We start from the raw sequence: 17,087 nt of genomic DNA on the forward strand, positions 1-17,087 counted from the left end.
ACAGACACGCAGACAGAGGGAGAGAGAGAGAAGGACAGACAGGCAGAGAGAAAGACATACACACAGACAGACAAGCAAAAGCAGACAGACACACACAGCCAAAGGTAGATAAACACACAGGCAGAGAGAGACAGATACACGCAGAGAGAAAGATACACACACAGGTTAAGACTGAGACATGAAGACACACACAAACAGAGGCAAAGGCAGACAGATACACAAAGGCAGGGACTGAGATAGGCAGACACACACAGACAAACATACACAAACACAGACAAAGGCAGACAGAGACACACAGACTCCAGTATGAAGTATGCCTATTTTTGATGAGAGGAAGTTATAGGCTGAGGTTCTGTAAAATTTCAGCACTACATTAAGTTATGGAGAAATCGGTCAGTGATTTTGGCAAGCTCACGTTAAACATGTCTGAGGACAGGTCAGTAAACATCTGACTAAACATGTTTTTGATCTGTTGAGGTGACAGGTGAAGGTGTACGACAGATTACCAGTTTAAAAAAAAAACCACCTTCAGGCAGTGAAGGTCGGAAAAACAAAGCAAATATAATTTGGCCCGGATATTCCAATCCCTACGGGAGGGTACGCGCTGAAAACTGGCATTTCCGATCTGTCAAAAATGCTCGCCAGATCGGACGCCTGCCCTAGAGAAGGGCCTCTGCGGGCGGATAGTTCCGCTTTCTGGAGCCCCTCCGCCCGCAGAAAATCTTTAGAATTCTAGAAGGCCTGCTTTTACCAGGATAAGAGTTGTAAAAAAAAAAATTTTTTTTCAGTCATTTAAAAATGCTTCTTTAAAAAAAAGTTTATTTTTAGCCCTGTAAAAAAAAATATTTAATTTATTGTAATTTCAACTAATTTTAAAAATGTTTTTTTTAAATTTATTTAATGTTTTGAAGTGTTTTGGGGTGATCTCCATTCATATGTTTGACAGGTCTTCCTGTCAAGTGTATGAAGGGAGATTCCCTTCGATTGGCTCCCCACGGCCCACGTGATCCCAGGGACGCTTGCGAACTGCCTGCGCCTCTGGGATACGTGGGCCCTGCACATTTGGAGTCCGAGAGGCCCAGCATCGGAACTATACGCACCTCGGGAGCCCTCAGGTAAGTGCATAGATTTTTTCCAGATCGGAGGCTTCCGCACACGGGAAGCCTCCAATCGGAAAATACGGCCCAAAGTGTTCGAAGGAAGACAGAACGGAGGGGAATTTAATTTTTAAAAAGGGAAGAAACGGAGAAAAACTATCCTTCCTAACATTTCCGATTGTTAACTAGCAGAGTCCCCGTGATAGGGAGTGGATTTTACATAGGATATACGGCACAGAAACAGGCCATTCGGCCCAACCAGTCCATGTCGGCGTTTATGCTCCACTTGAGCCTCCTCCCGTCTTTCCTCATCTAAATCTATCAGCATAACCCTCTATTCCCTTCTCCCTCACACGCTTAAACGCATCTCTGCTATTCGCTTCAACCACTCCCTGTGGTAGCGAGTTCCACATTCTCACCTCTCTCTGGGTAAAGAAGTTTCTCCCGAATTCCCTATTGGATTTCTTGGTGACTATCTTATATTGATGGCCTCTAGTTATGCTCTTCCCCACAAGTGGAAACACTCTCTCTCTGTCTATCAAAACCTTTCATTATTTTAAAGACCTCTATTAGGTCACCCCTCAGCCTTCTTTTTTCAAGAGAAAAGAGACCCAGCCTGTTCATCCTTTCCTGATATGTATACCCTCGCATTTCTGATATCATCCTTGTAAATCTTCTCTGCACCCTCTCCAGTGCCTCTATATCCTTTTAATAAAAGGGCGACCAGAACTGTACGCAGTATTCCAAGTGTAGTCTAACCAAGGTTCGATACAGGCTTAGCATAACTTCAGAAAATGCTGGAAAAACTCAGCAGGCCAGGGCAGCATCCGTGGAGAGAGAAACAGAGTTAATGTTTCAGGTCGACGACCTTTTGTCAGTATTGACTATCCCCCCCAATTTGGTGTCATCTGCAAATTTAGAAATTGTGTTTTTGATTCCCAAGACTAAATCGTTAATATAAATTGTGAACAAAGGGTCCCAGCACTGATCCTTGTGGAACACCACTTTCTGCCACTCTGAATAGCTACCCTTTACCCCACTCTCTGCTTTCTGTCTTGAAGCCAGCTAGCTATCCATTCTGTTACTTATCCCCTGACTCTGCATTCTCTGACCTTGTTCATCAGTCTATTATGGGGAACCTTATTGAAGGCCTATTGAAAAGCTAGATAAATTACATCTACTGCATTACCATTGTCTACTCTCTCTGTTACCTCTTCAAAAAATTCAATGAGGTTGGTCAAGCAAGATTTTCCCTTTTGAAATCCATGCTGACTATTCATTACTATGTTTTTGGTTTCTAGATGTTCTTCTAATTTCTCCTTTAGTAGGGAATCCATTACTTTTCCTACCATCGATGTTAAGCTGACTGGTCTATAATTCCCTGGACATGTTCTATTCCCCTTCTTAAATATAGGTATTACGTTAGCTATCCACCAGTCCTCTAGTACTACACCTTTTTCTAATGAATTATTAAATATGTGTAGTAATGCCTCTGCTATCTCTTCCCTAGATTCTTTTAAAATGCATGGATGCAATCCACCCAGACCAGGGGTTTTATCCTGAGTTTGATTAGTTTATTTTATATATCCCCTCTTTTTATTTTAAATGCACTTATCTCATTACTAATATCATCCAATGTCATGTCCACCCATTCTATCTCCCTGGTAAATACTGAAGCAAAATAATTATTTAATATTTCTGCCATCTCTCTATCGTTACCTGTGATATTATCCTGTCTATCCCTCAAGAACATAAGAAATAGGAGCAGGAGTAGGCCATTCGGCCCTTCGAGCCTGCTCCACCATTCAATGAGATCATGGCTGATCTTCTGCCTCAACTCCATTCACTGGCCCTATCGCCATATCCCTTGATGCCTGACATGAATCAGTCATGAAAGTAAGACTTATGAAATAATACTGAGCGGCCTGCGGGTGGCGCTGTCCAGGGAGAGTATAAATACTCGGGCACGGGCCCAGCTTGCGCAGTACATTAACAGGAACTAGTGAAGGACACAACTAGACCTCCATGTTGTAAAACAGTTGATTAAAGCTTTGTTTAATGCTTAGACCAAGTGCCTAGTCGTTTTCTTATGTCAATGCCTTTACTAGTCAGAAATCTATCGACTTCTGTTTTGAATATACCCAATGACTGAGCCTCCACAGCCCTCTGGGGTAGAGAATTCCAAAGATTCACCACCCTCTGTGTGAAGAAATGTCTTCTCATCTCAGTCCTGAATGGCCTACCCTTTATCCTGAGGCTGTGGCCCCTGGTTCTAGACTCCCCAGCTAAGGGAAACATTCTCCCAGCATGCACCCTATCAAGCCCTGTAATAATTTTGTATGCTTCAATGAGATCCCCTCTCATTCTTCTAAATTCAAGAGAATACAGGCCTAGTTTACTCAATCTCTTCTCATAAGACAGTCCCGCCATCCCAGGAATCAATCTCGTGAACCTTTGTTGCACTCCCTCTATGGCAAGTATATCCTTCCTTAGATAAGGAGACCAAAACTGTACACAGTACTCTGGGTGTGGTCTCACCAAGGCCCTAAATAATTGGAAGACTTCTTTACTCCTGTACTCAAATCCTCTTGTAATGAAGGCCAGCATACCATTTGCCTTCCTAATGGCTTGCTGCACCTGCACATTCACTTTCAGTGACTCATGTACAAGGACACCCAGGTCCCTTTGAGCATCTGCATTCCCCAATCTTTCGCCATTTAGGAAATACTCTGCCTTTCTGTTTTTTCTACCAAAGTGGATAACTTCACATTTATCCACATTATATTCCATCTGCCATGTTCTCGCCCACTCACTGAGCCTGTCGAGATCCCCTTGAAGCCTCTTGCATCCTCTTCACAACTGACACTGCCACCTAGCTTTGTATCATCAGCAAATTTGGAAATGTTACATTTAGTCCCCTCATCCAAATCATTGATATAGATTGTGAATAGCTGGGGCCCCAAGCACAGATCCTTGCGGTACCCCACTAGTCACAGCCTGCCATCCTGAAAAAGACCCGTTTATCCCTACTCTTTGTTTTCTGTCATAGAAACATAGAAGATAGGAGCAGGAGTAGGCCATTCGGCCCTTCGAGCCTGCTCCGCCATTCAACGAGATCATGGCTGATCATCCAAACCCTAGCACCCGGTCCCTACACCGACAGCCATCCCATCCAAGCCCTATCCCCGTAACCCCACGTATTTAATCCCCCCTAACACTAAGGGCCAATTTTTATCATGGCCAATCAACCTGTCTGTTAACCAATTCTCAATCCATGCTAGTATATTACCCCCAAATCCATGAGCCCTAATTTTGTTCACCAGCCTCTTGTGTGGGACCTTATCGAAGGCCTTCTGAAAATCCAGATACACCACATCTACCAGTTCCCCTTTGTCTACTCCACTAGTTACATCCTCAAAGAACTCCAATAGGTTTGTCAAACAGGATTTCCCTTTCATAAATCCATGCTGACTCTGCCCAATCTTACTATTAGTTTCTAAGTGCCCAGTTATTGCATCCTTTATAATAGATTCCAGCATTTTCCCAACTACTGATGTGAGGCTAACAGGTCTGTAGTTCCCCATTTTCTCTCTCCCTCCTTTCTTAAATAGCGGGGTTACATTTGCTATCCTCCAATCTGCAGGAACCGTTCCAGAATCTATTGAATTTTGGAACCAATGCATCCACTATCCCAATGGCCACCTCTTTCAAAACCCTAGGATGCAGGTCATCCGGGCCTTGGGATTTATCGACTTTTAGTCCCATTAATTTTGCTAGTACTGTTTTTTTTACTAATAATAATTTCTTTAAGTTCCTCATTCTCACCACACCCTTGGTTTTCTCATATTTCTGGGAGGTTTTTTGTGTCTTCCTCCGTGAAGACAGAAACAAAGTATTTATTTAATTTCTCTGCCATTTCCTCATTCCCCATTATAAATTCTCCCGTCTCTAACTGAAAAGGACCTACATTTACCTTCGCCAGGCTTTTCCTTTTCACATACCTATAGAAGCTTTTACAATCCGTTTGGAATAATGGCCTTAATGGCCCTATTTCCATCCCAACCATCCTTTTTTTTATTGATGTGCCTGTAAAATATTTTACTATTTTGTTTTAACTTTGCCTTCCTAATTGTTTTTGACTTCTCTCCTAATCTCTTTGTAGTCTCCCTCAGCATGCTCTCTCCTGCTGCCTTCCCCTGGTAAGCCATCTCCCCGCTAAGCCATCTCCCCGCTTTGGATACTGATGGGGGGGGATGGCTTACCAGGGAAAGGCAGCAGCAGCCAACTTCCTGGCACCAGGGGTGGCTCTGCTGCACAGGACGGGAGGAAAAAGAGGGGGAGAGCTATACTAATAGGGGATTCTATTGTAAGGGGACTAGATAGGCGTTTCTGCGGCCGCAAACGAGACTCCAGGATGGTGTGTTGCCTCCCTGGTGCAAGGGTCAAGGATGTCTCGGAGCGGCTGCAGAGCATTCTGGAGGGGGGAGGGTGAATAGCCAGTTGTCGTGGTGCATATAGGTACCAACGATATAGGTAAAAAATGGGATGAGGTCCTAAAAGCTGAATATAGGGAGTTAGGAGGTAAATTAAAAAACAGGACCTCAAAGGTAGTAAGCTCAGGATTGCTACCAGTGCCACGTGCTAGTCAGAGTAGAAATAGAAGGATATTTCAGATGAATACTTGGCTAGAGGAATGGTGCCAGGGGGAGGGATTCAAATTCCTGGGACATTGGAACCGGTTCTGGGGGAGGTGGGACCAGTTGAAACCGGACGGTTTGCACCTGGGCAGGGCTGGGACCGATGTCCTAGGGGGAGTGTTTGCTAGTGCTCTGGGGGAGGGTTTAAACTAAAATGGCAGGGGGTTGGGAACCTGAGCAGGGAAACAGAGGAAAGGGAAACAAGGATAAAAGCAAAAGACAGGAAGGAGAAAAACAAAAGTGACAGGCAGAGAAATCAAGGGTTTAAATCAAACATGGCCACAGTAAATAATAATTCTAAAAGATCTAAGAGCGTTAAAAAAACAAGCCTGAAGGCTTTGTGTCTTAATGCGAGGAGCATTCGTAATAAGGTGGATGAATTAGCTGCGCAAATAGAGGTAAACGAATATGATATGATTGGGATTACGGAAATATGGCTCCAGGGTGGCCAAGGCTGGGAACTCAACATCCAGGGGTATTCAATATTCAGGAAAGTTAGGCAGAAAGGAAAAGGAGGTGGGGTAGCATTGCTGGTTAAAGAGGGGATTAACACAATTGAAAGGAAGGATATTAGCTCTGATGATGTGGAATCTGTATGGGTAGAACTGAGAAATACCAAGGGGCAGAAAACGTTAGTGGGAGTGGTATATAGACCTCCAAACAGTAATGCGGAGGTCGGGGATGGCATTAAACAGGAAATTAGAGAAGCGTGCAATAAGGGCACAGCAGTTATCATGGGTGACTAATCTACATATAGATTGGGTTAACCAAATTAGTAACAATACTGTGGAGGAGGAATTCCTGGAGTGTATGCGGGATGGTTTCCTGGACCAATATGTCGAGGAACCAACTAGAGATCAGGCCATCTTAGACTGGGTATTATGTAATGAGAAAGGATTAATTAGCAATCTTGTTGTGCGAGGCCCCTTGGGTCAGAGGATCATAATATGATAGAATTCTTCATTAAGATGGAGAGTGAAATAGTTGACTCAGAAACTAGGGTCCTGAATTTAAATAAAGGAGACTACGATGGTATGAGGTGCAAGTTGGGTAGGATTGATTGGGGAATGTCACTCAAAGGGTTGACGGTGGATGGGCAATGGCAAACATTCAAAGAGCGCATGGATGAACTACAGAATTTGTTCATCCCAGTTTGGCATAAAAATAAAACAAAAAAGGTGACTCAACCGTGGCTAACAAGGGAAATTATGGATAGCATAAGATCCAAGGAGAGGACATATAAATTGGCCAGAAAAAGCAGTAAACCTGAGGATTGGGAGCAGTTTAGGATCCAACAAAGGAGGACAAAGGGATTAATTAAGAGGGGGAAAATAGAGTACGAGAGTAAGCTTGCAGGGAACATAAAAACTGACTGTAAAAGCTTTTATAGATATGTGAAGAGAAAAAGATTGGTGAAGTCAAGCATAGGTCCCTTGCAGTCAGAATCGGGAATTTATAATGGGGAACAAAGAAATGGCAGCCCAATTAAATACATACTTTGGTTCTGTCTTCACAAAGGAGGACACAAATAACCTCCCAAAGATGTCGGGGAACATAGGGTCTAATGAAAGGGAGGAACTGATAGAAATCAGTATTTGTAGGGAAATGGTGTTAGGGAAATTGATGGGATTGAGGGCCGATAAATTCCCAGGGCCTGATAATCTACATCCTAGGGTACTTAAGGAAGTGGCCCTAGAAATAGTAGATGCATTGCTGGTCATCTTCCAAAATTCGATAGACTCTGGAACAGTACCCATGGATTGGCGGGTAGCTAATGTTACCCCACTGTTCAAAAAGGGTGGTAGAGAGAAAACGGGGAATTACAGACCGGTAAGCCTGACATCGGTAGTGGGGAAAATGCTAGAGTCCATTATAAAGGATGTAATAGCAGAGCACTTGGAAAAAAGTGACCGGATCGGACAAAGTCAACATGGCTTTACAAAAGGTAAATCGTGCTTGACTAATCTACTGGAATTTTTTGAGGATGTAACTGGTAGAATAGATAAGGGAGAACCAGTGGATGTGGTGTATTTGGATTTTCAAAAGGCTTTCGATAAGGTCCCGCATAAGAGATTAGCGTGTAAAATTAAGGCACATGGGATTGGGGGCAAGGTATTGACTTGGATAGAGAACTGGTTGGCAGACAGAAAGCAAAGAGTTGGAATAAACGGCTCTTTTTCTGAGTGGCAGGCAGTGACTAGTGGGGTACTGCAGGGATTGGTCCTTGGACCCCAGCTATTCACAATATATATTAATGATCTGGACGAGGGAACTAGATGTAATATCTCCAAGTTTGCAGACGACACAAAGCAGAGTGGGCGTGTGTGCTGTGAGGAGGATGCAGAGAAACTCCAGTATGATTTGGACAGGTTGGGTGATTGGGCAGAAGCATGGCAGATGCAATATAACGTGGATAAATGCAAGGTTATCCACTTTGGTGTCAAAAACAGGAAGGCAGATTATCTAAATGGCAATAGATTGGGAGAAGGGGAAGTGCAACGAGACCTGGGCGTCCTTGTGCACCAGTCGCTGAAAGTAAGCATGCAGGTGCAGCAGGCGGTTAAGAAGGCAAATGGTATGTTGGCCTTCGTAGCGAGAGGGTTTGAGTACAGGAACAAGGATGTCTTGCTGCAGTTGTACAGGGCCTTGGTGAGGCCACATCTTGAGTATTGTGTGCAGCTTTGGTCGCCTTATCTGAGGAAGGATGTTCTTGCCATGGAAGGAGTGCAGCGAAGATTCACCAGGCTGATACCTGGGATGGCAGGAATGACGTAGGAGGAGAGATTGGGTCGATTGGGCTTGTACTCGCTGGAGTTTAGAAGAATGAGAGGGGATCTCATCGAAACTTATAAAATTCTAACAGGACTAGACAGACTAGATGCTGGAAGGATGTTCCCGATGGTCGGGGAGTCCAGAACCAGGGGTCACAGTCTAAGGATAAGGGGTAAGCCATTTAGGACAGAGATGAGGAGGAATTTCTTCACCCAGAGAGTGGTGAACCTGTGGAATTCTCTGCCAAAGGCAGTAGAGGCCAATTCATTAAATATATTCAAGAAGGAGTTGGATATATTTCTTGAGGCTAAAGGGATCAAGGGATATGGAGAGAAGGCAGGAACAGGGTACTGAATTTGGATGATCAGCCATGATCTCATTGAATGGCAGAGCAGGCTCGAGGGGCCGAATGGCCTACTCCTGCTCCTATCTTCTATGTTTCTATGTCTATTGTACTTAATGTATGTCTCTTTCCTTATCCTTAATTGGTCCCTTATGACTTTATTCATCCATGGAGTCTCATTAGTGTTTAGTTTGTTCTTTCGTTTTAGCGGAACATATTGTTCCTGCACTCTGTAGAACACTTAAATGTTTCCCATTGCTGTTCTACACGTTGTTTACCAATATTGTTGCCCATTTTATTTTCCCAAGTTTATTCTCAGCCCCTCAAAGTCAGCTTTTCTCAAATCTATTACCCTACTTTTCGTAATACATATGTCCTTCTCAATTATCTTTTTTATTCTTCATGGGATGTGGGCGTCGCTGGTAAGGCCAGCATTTATTGCCCATCCCTAATTGACCTTAAGGTGGTGGCGAGCCGCCTTCTTGAACCACTGCAGTCCATGTGGTGAAGGTGCTCCCACAGTGCTGTTAGGGAGTGAGTTCCAGGATTTCGACCCAGCGACGATGAAGGAACGGTGATATACTTCCAAGTCAGGATGGTGTGTGACTTGGAGGGGAACTTGGGGGTGGTGGTGTTCCCATGCACCTGCTGCCCTTGTCCTTCTAGGTGGAAGAGGTCGCGGGTTTGGGAGGTGCTGCCAAAGAAGCCTTGGCGAGTTGCTGCAGTGCATCTTGTAGATGGTACACACTGCAGCCACGGTACGCCGGTGGTGGAGGGAGCGAATGTTTAAGGTGGTGGATGGGGTGCCGATCAAGCGGGCTGCTTTGTCCTGGATGGTGTCGAGCTTCTTGAGTGTTGTTGCAGCTGCACTCATCCAGGCAAGTGGAGAGTATTCCATCACACTCCTGACTTGTGCCTTGTAGATGGTGGAAAGACTTTGGGGAGTCAGGAGGGGAGACACTCGCCACAGAATACCCAGCCTCTGACCTGCTCTTGTTGCCACAGTATTTATGTGGCTGGTCCAGTTACGTCTCTGGTCAATGGTGACCCCCCCAGGATATTGATGGTGGGGGATTCAACGATGGTAATGCCGTTGAATGTCAAGGGGCAGTGGTTAGACGCTCGCTTGTTGGAGAGAGTCATTGCCTGGCACTTGTGTGGCGCGAATGTTACCTGCCACTTATCAGCCCAAGCCTGAATGTCGTTCAGGTCTTGTTGCATGCGGGCACAGACTGCTTCATTATCTGAGGAGTTGCGAATGGAATTGAACACTGTGCAGTCATCAGCGAACATCCCCACTTCTGACCTTATGATGGAGGGAGGGTCACTGATGAAGCAGCTGAAGATGGTTGGGCTTAGGACACTGCCCTGAGGAACTCCTGCAGCGATGTCCTGGGGTTGAGATGATTGACCTCCAACCACCACAACCATCTTCCTTTGTGCTAGGTATGACTCCAGCCAGTGGAGCGTTTTCCCCGATTCCCACTGATTTCAGTTTTACTAGGGCCCCTTGATGCCACACTCTCAAATGCTGCCTTGATGTCAAGGGCAGTCACTCTCGCCTCACCTCTGGAATTCAGCTCCTTTGTCCATGTTTGGACCAAAGCTGTAATGAGGTCTGGAGCCAAGTGGTCCTGGCGGAACCCAAACTGGGCATCAGTGAGCAGATTATTGGTGAGTAAGTGCTGCTTGATGGCACTGTCAACGAAACCTTCCATCACTTTGCTGATGATCGAGAGTAGACTGATGGGGCGGTAATTGGCTGGATTGGATTTGTCCTGCTTTTTGTGGACAGGACACACCTGGGCAGTTTTCCACATTGTCGGATAGATGCCAGTGTTATAGCTGTACTGGAATAGCTTGGCTAGAGGCACGGCTAGTTCTGCAGCACAAATCTTCAGCACGACAGCCGGGATGTTGTCGCGGCCCATAGCCTTTGCTGTATTCAGTGCGCTCAGCCGTTTCTTGATATCACGTGGAGTGAATCGAATTAGCTGAAGACTGGCTTCTGTGGTGGTGGGGACCTCAGGAGGAGGCCGATATGGAGCATCCACTCGGCACTTCTGGCTGAAGATGGTTGCAAACGCTTCAGCTTTGTCTTTGCACTCACGTGCTGGGCTCCACCATCATTGAGGCTGGGGATATTCCTGGAGCCTCCTCCTCCCGTTAGTTGTTTAATGGTCCACCACCATTCATGACTGGATGTGGCAGGACTGCAGAGCTTTGATCTGATCCGTTGATTGTGGGATCGCTTAGCTCTGTCTATAGCATGCTGCTTCTGCTTTTTAGCATGTATGTAGTCCTGTGTTGCAGCTTCCCCAAAGTTGGCACCGCATTTATAGGTATGCCTGGTGCTGCTCCTGGCATACTCTTCTACACTCATTATTGAAGCTCAAAGCTTATTATATTATGGTCACTATGGCCTAGATGTTCCCCTACTTTTACTTCCCTTATCTCCCCTGGTTCATTCCCCATTACTAGATCCAATAGCGAATCCTCCCTTGTTGGGCTTTTTACATATTGGGTTAGAAAGGAGTCCTGTACACATCCTGAACTCCATTCCCTTATCCCCTTTACCAACTCTTCTGTCCAATTAATATCAGGGTAGTTGAAATCCCCCATGATTATTATTCTATGTTTTTTACTCATTTCCCTAATTTGTCTGCATATTTCTTCCTCCACCTTCCTTCCACTATTAGGTGGTCTGTAGACTACACCTATTAGTGTGATTGATCCTTTATTATCTTTTATCTCTATCCATATGAATTTCATTCTTGTCCTGCTGATAGCTGCGTCACTTTTTCTACTGCCATTATGTTGGCCTTTTGCTCATTCTGTTGTGCAATATTAACGGTAACATTTTAAGACATTTGTTGCAATATCTTAGCACAAATCATTCTCATATTGTATACTAGCTGGGGAGCCCCGCGTTGCGAGCGCAATTTTGGGGCGCGGGGGCAATTTTGGGGCGTTTGGTCTCCCTGCCCCTGTGTGTCCCCCCTCTCCCTGTCATGTCCTCTCCCTGTCCGATCCCTCCCTCCCCTCTCTCCCTCTCTCCCCTCCCCTGTCTCCCTCTCCCCCCCACCCACCCCTCTGTCCCTCTCTCCGGCCCCTCCCCCTGCCTAGCGCCTGAGGTCCGGTGCTGTTGCTGAGGTCCCCCGCGTATCGCGCGGCTGATGGACGGCCGCTGCGGGCGGGCGGCGCATGCGCGGTGAGTGTGGGCGGCGCATGCGCGGTCAGTGCGAGCGGCCCGTGGGAGCCGGCAAGGCCGTTAGCGAGCGGGAAACTTCGGGCGGCGCGCCCGCGCTCCGTCCGCGACACCTGAGAGGGGGAAGTAGAGAGAGACAGAGAGGGAAGAGGAGAAGGAGAGAGAGGGAAGAGGAGAGAGGGAAGAGGAGGAGAGAGAGGGAAGAGGAGAAGGAGAGAGAGAGAGGGAAGAAAGAGAGAGAGAGAGAGAAATTTTTTCAGCTTCAGGCCCCGAGTCCCCCCTGCGCGAGGGTGGAGGAGGAGGGGGGGGGGTTGCTAAACACAATATAAAACTCAAATAAATTGTTAATTAATTGCCTAACACATAATTGAAATATTTACCTTAGTTCCCTAACACACAGAAAGTGTGGGGGAAAAAATCGTGGAAAATCAAGATGGCGGCCACTCACCTCGGTTCAGAAGGATAAGGCCCGCCCACACACGCACCGATTGGTCGACCGGTCAGGTCACCGAAGCGTAGGATTGGTCAATCGTCGAGTCACTCGACACTCAACTGTAGGAAGACCTCGACGTCACACGGTCGCTAATGAGATGCTAATGAGCGGAACGCTGAACGTTTTTGGGATACCGCGGGCGGGATTTTTGTCCGGCCGAAACGTAAATACGCCTATGACCGGTCCGGAATCGCAAGCTTTCTTTTGAGGCGACGCGCGCGTCGGTACGCGCTGTAACTTCCAAACGTATAGAGACCAGGCGGACAGACAGACAGACAGAAGAGCCGCTTTATATATATATAGATAAATAAACATACATTTAGGACGATATGCCCATTTTCTATTATGACACAGTTGTGAAATTAAGAAATAACGTTTGAGGAGAAGTTTACCAACATTTCAGCACCCCCTTTATGAGACTGAAGCCACAAACCACCTCCTCCAACCAGGCAGTTCCCTCTAATTTTTTCCCCCTGCACGGGCCCTTTAACTGGCTGCGCGGGCCACTCAAATTTTCGCGCATGCGTGGTCCCTTCAATGTAAAAGCCGGTGAGCGGCCTGCGCGGGACCTCCAGACCGCCGCGCAGCTTAGTGGGAATGTTCGCTGCACTGGAGCTGCTGCCGACCTCCGACGGGCAGGGTAGACAACTGGTGAAATGACGCCAGGGAACCACTCTGGTGACTCGATCGGTTTGGGGACATGGAAATATTCTCCGTAGGTTCAAGGATCTCATTTCGTCTAAAATTGTTACCGCTAATATCGCACAACAGAATGCGCAAAAGGTCGATTCCACAACCTCACTTAAATTCAAAATGATTTTAAGTGAAAGTCACTTCTATTTAATGCAGTGCAATTGTACAAGGTGAAATATCACTCAAGACACAAGCCTCAGACCAGAATTCAGGCTCAGGGTCATTAAGAGATTCACTTTTTAGACTGCATCCAACAGCAAAGTTAATTAACTGTGAACCTAACCTTCCCCCACCACCCCCCCCCCCGACCCCACCTCATTTTGTGTCTGGTTCCAACTCCCTCCATTTAAAAAAAAAAGGTATTTTATCGAACTTTCCTGATGGATCCACCTCTCACCTCTCAGGCTGAGGGCAATCGCGCTCCTATACCTCTGCCATTCTGAAACTGACCAGCAGGTGGTGTGTAAGAGCTGGGTATCAGCATGTGGTGGGCACTTGGTGCCAATCCAAGCTCCCCCACTCCATGGCACGTCTTATTACATCCAAGTGCTACACTGCTGCCCCTCCCCTTCAATTCAATTCAATTCGCTTTATTGGCATGATGACAAGGTACATCTTATGTTGCCAAAGCATCGAAAAACATTCATGGTTGAACACATAAACACAGATCTATCCATACAGTGTATAAACAGATATATCCCTGAGTGTATAAATATACATTCATATTCTCTCGTTAGGTCACACGCCACCCACGCAAACACTCCAGAAGCTCGACACCATCCAGGACAAAGCAGTCAGCTTGACTGGCACCCCATCCACCACCTTAAACATTCACTCCCTCCACCACCAGCGCACCGTGGCTGCAGTGTGTACCATCTACAAGATGCACTGCAGCAACTCGCCAAGGCTTCTTCGACAGCAGCTCCCAAACCCGCGACCTCTTCCACCTAGAAGGACAAGGGCAGCAGGTGCATGGGAACACCACCACCTCCAAGCTCCCCTCCAAGTCACACACCATCCTGACTTGGAAATATATCGGCCGTTCCTTCATCGTCGCTGGGTCAAAATCCTGGAACTCCCTCCCTAACAGCACTGTGGGAGCACCTTCACCACACGGACTGCAACGGTGCAAGGCGGCGGCTCACCACCACCTTCTCGAGGGCGATTAGGGATGGGCAATAAATGCCGGCCTTGCCAGCGACGCCCACATCCCAGGGGGAAAAACAAATTCTCACACCAACCCGCTCTGAAGCCTCCTCCACCAAGCCTGCTCAACAGCCAGCCAGTGTTCAAGAGAGGATTCGGGATAACTTGTCTTCCAGGTATCCTTTGCCTCCCTTGTGCCTGAGCAACTGGTGTCTGGTCAATGACCTTCCTTTGAGTGGCTGGTGTTGGAGGCCGGCTATTTTGCAAAGTCAAGGTAAAAGCCCAATTCCAGAGTGGGGCAGCTCCTTAAAGCACAGACAGTGACGGGGCTCCTTAAAGCACAGACAGTGACGGCTCCTTAAAGCACAGACAGTGATGGCTCCTTAAAGCACAGACAGTGACGGCTCCTTAAAGCACAGACAGTGGTTCTGCATGAATGCACCAATTTCTCTGGCCCTAGACATGTCGAACATGGGATGGCAATCCAGTCACTGTCCAAGTCCAGTGGTAGAAATCACAACTCTTTGCACCAACATCACTGCTTCGCTCAAGATCAAATCATTTCCAATTTTCTCCAGTAAATGGAACAAAAGCTCCAGTGGGACAGGTTAATGGTCGGAACTTGGACAAATCCAGCCTTGCACCGCATCCATTGGACATCAGACGACGACTGGCATTTATACATTTTGAGGCTTACAGGGATTGAAAAAGCCGCCAGCTCCAATTGCGTGTTTCTACAAGATTGCCGAATCGAGTTCGAAATGGTTTAAAAAGGAACACAGGACGAAAATAAAGAGGGCAAAGAAAGGCGGCGTGATGCCACATAGCGGCTTTCCGGCAGCACATGCCACAGAGTGACAGGGCAATGGTTTGCAATCGCAATTTCCCTACAGTGAGTTCAATATACCAACTGTGCCACCGAGAGGGGAGAGGGACTGCGGAGGTCAGGGAGTCGGAGGGGAGAATCCGGGTGGATATTTTTCGCCTCCCCCTCCCAGGAGTTCAGAAGCCGCTGCCATCCCAGCCAACAGCTAATTCACCACAGTGAATCCCGGGAGTTCCTGGTTGGCACAGCTCATTATCACAGCCCCCCACAATAAACAGCGGCGATCTTAAATACATCATTCTAACACATCAGAGCAAGGAAAGGCCATTCAGCTCATCAAAACTGCTCAATCCCACCATGGCAGTTTGAGAATTTGAATTCACTTTAAAAGAGAGATTGAATGCTAGGATTAAAGAACTCCATTACCATTGCATCGCGCGACTACCGGGATGGTAGAAGGTGAACTAGAGGGACCCGGGTCATTTTTAGTCTAGCAATTGCGATGACTATTTTATCACAGACATCCCCCCCCCACACAAAAATCACCTGGTGTTCCTAAATAGAGGATCAACAATTTCCTTTCTCTAAAGTCCTTCCGGGGGGGGGGGGGGGGGGGGGGGAAGGAGGGGAAATCAAGCAATGCGAATATCACAAACACAAATCTTTGAAGGTGGCAGGACAAGTTGCCAAAGCTGTTTAAAAAAAAAAAGCATAAGGGATCCTTGGCTCTATAAACCGAGGCAAAGAGTACAAAAGCAAGGAAGTTATGCTAAACCTTTATAATTCACACTGTTCGCTGCGAGAAGAGCACGAAGATACAACAACTAAGGTGACAGGATACACTTTGGCTGCGATCTTATTTTGTTGCATCACTGAAAGCCTACAGAATTTCAAGTGCAATTGCAGAATATTTTTAATAGGATGAAATTGCCTCACCTGTAGCAGCCTCATGTTTATCGTGAAGTCTCCGGCAAGCAACTGATCCCGAATTAAACTGCGAGAAAAACAGACAACTGCCATTAACGTGCGATAATCACTTAAAAAAATCTTGCCCTGCGCACTCTTCCCGTCAAATTTATTATAATTATGTTCAAAATTATTTAAATGTACCCACATTTATTTACTGCTGGTTTTATTGGTTGAATCCCAGCCTCCACTTTCTCAAAACAAAGTAAATTACAACAAGCAAGCTGTAAACGCAGGAAAGTTTGAACCGTGCAAACATGGATTCTTAAGGTTAGGATCATTTGCACCATCAACCTCCTGCGTTCCACTCTTTTTCTTGAATAGAAATCGCTCTTCAAATGTTGTGTTACAGCTCTCTGTCGCTCCATGAATATACCAGTTCTACAATATCTCCCACTTGAATGCACAGCCTTAAAGCAACTCACACCTCTATTTATTGCGCTACAAATGTTCCTATCTTTACAAGGCACAGTGCACCCCTTCATTTACCGTGAGCAACTCTAAAGGAGATTCTTTCGGGCATAAAATACCTCAAGACCCACGACCTTCTGCCACCCCACTCAGTCACGGCTGACACACTGATTGGGTATATACTTGAAAAAGGGGATATTTTCAGGGCTATGGGGAAAGAGCGGGGGATTGGGACTAATTGGAGAGCTCTTTCAAAGAGCTGGCACAGACACGTTGGGCCGAATGGCCTCCTTCTGTGCTCTATGATTCTACTTTCATTATACTGGCTGCTGCTCGCCAAAATAAAGCGGTTGCTAAAGGAGATCTGCAATATATGAAGTGCCATTAACCTCTTTTATTTAAACCGACTGTCCTGAGACTCAATTCCCTCAGTCT

General features: G+C 46.3%; 1 protein-coding gene across 2 annotated transcripts in view; it reads right to left on the reverse strand.

Moving 5' to 3' along the window:
- The window catches only part of tbc1d13 (TBC1 domain family, member 13), a 56,024-nt gene that overhangs the window by 16,622 nt on the left and 22,315 nt on the right, over positions 1 to 17,087 (reverse strand). For both annotated transcript variants that reach the window (XM_085965273.1, XM_085965274.1), the window contains exon 11: positions 16,212 to 16,269. In XM_085965273.1, coding sequence (XP_085821399.1) covers positions 16,212 to 16,269 — 58 coding nt within the window. The remainder of the gene's footprint in view (positions 1 to 16,211; positions 16,270 to 17,087) is intronic.

The sequence above is a fragment of the Somniosus microcephalus genome, chromosome 23, assembly GCF_052327205.1.
Source record: "Somniosus microcephalus isolate GS21.2 chromosome 23, FLI_Smic_1.0, whole genome shotgun sequence".
NCBI classification, from domain to species: domain Eukaryota; kingdom Metazoa; phylum Chordata; class Chondrichthyes; order Squaliformes; family Somniosidae; genus Somniosus; species Somniosus microcephalus.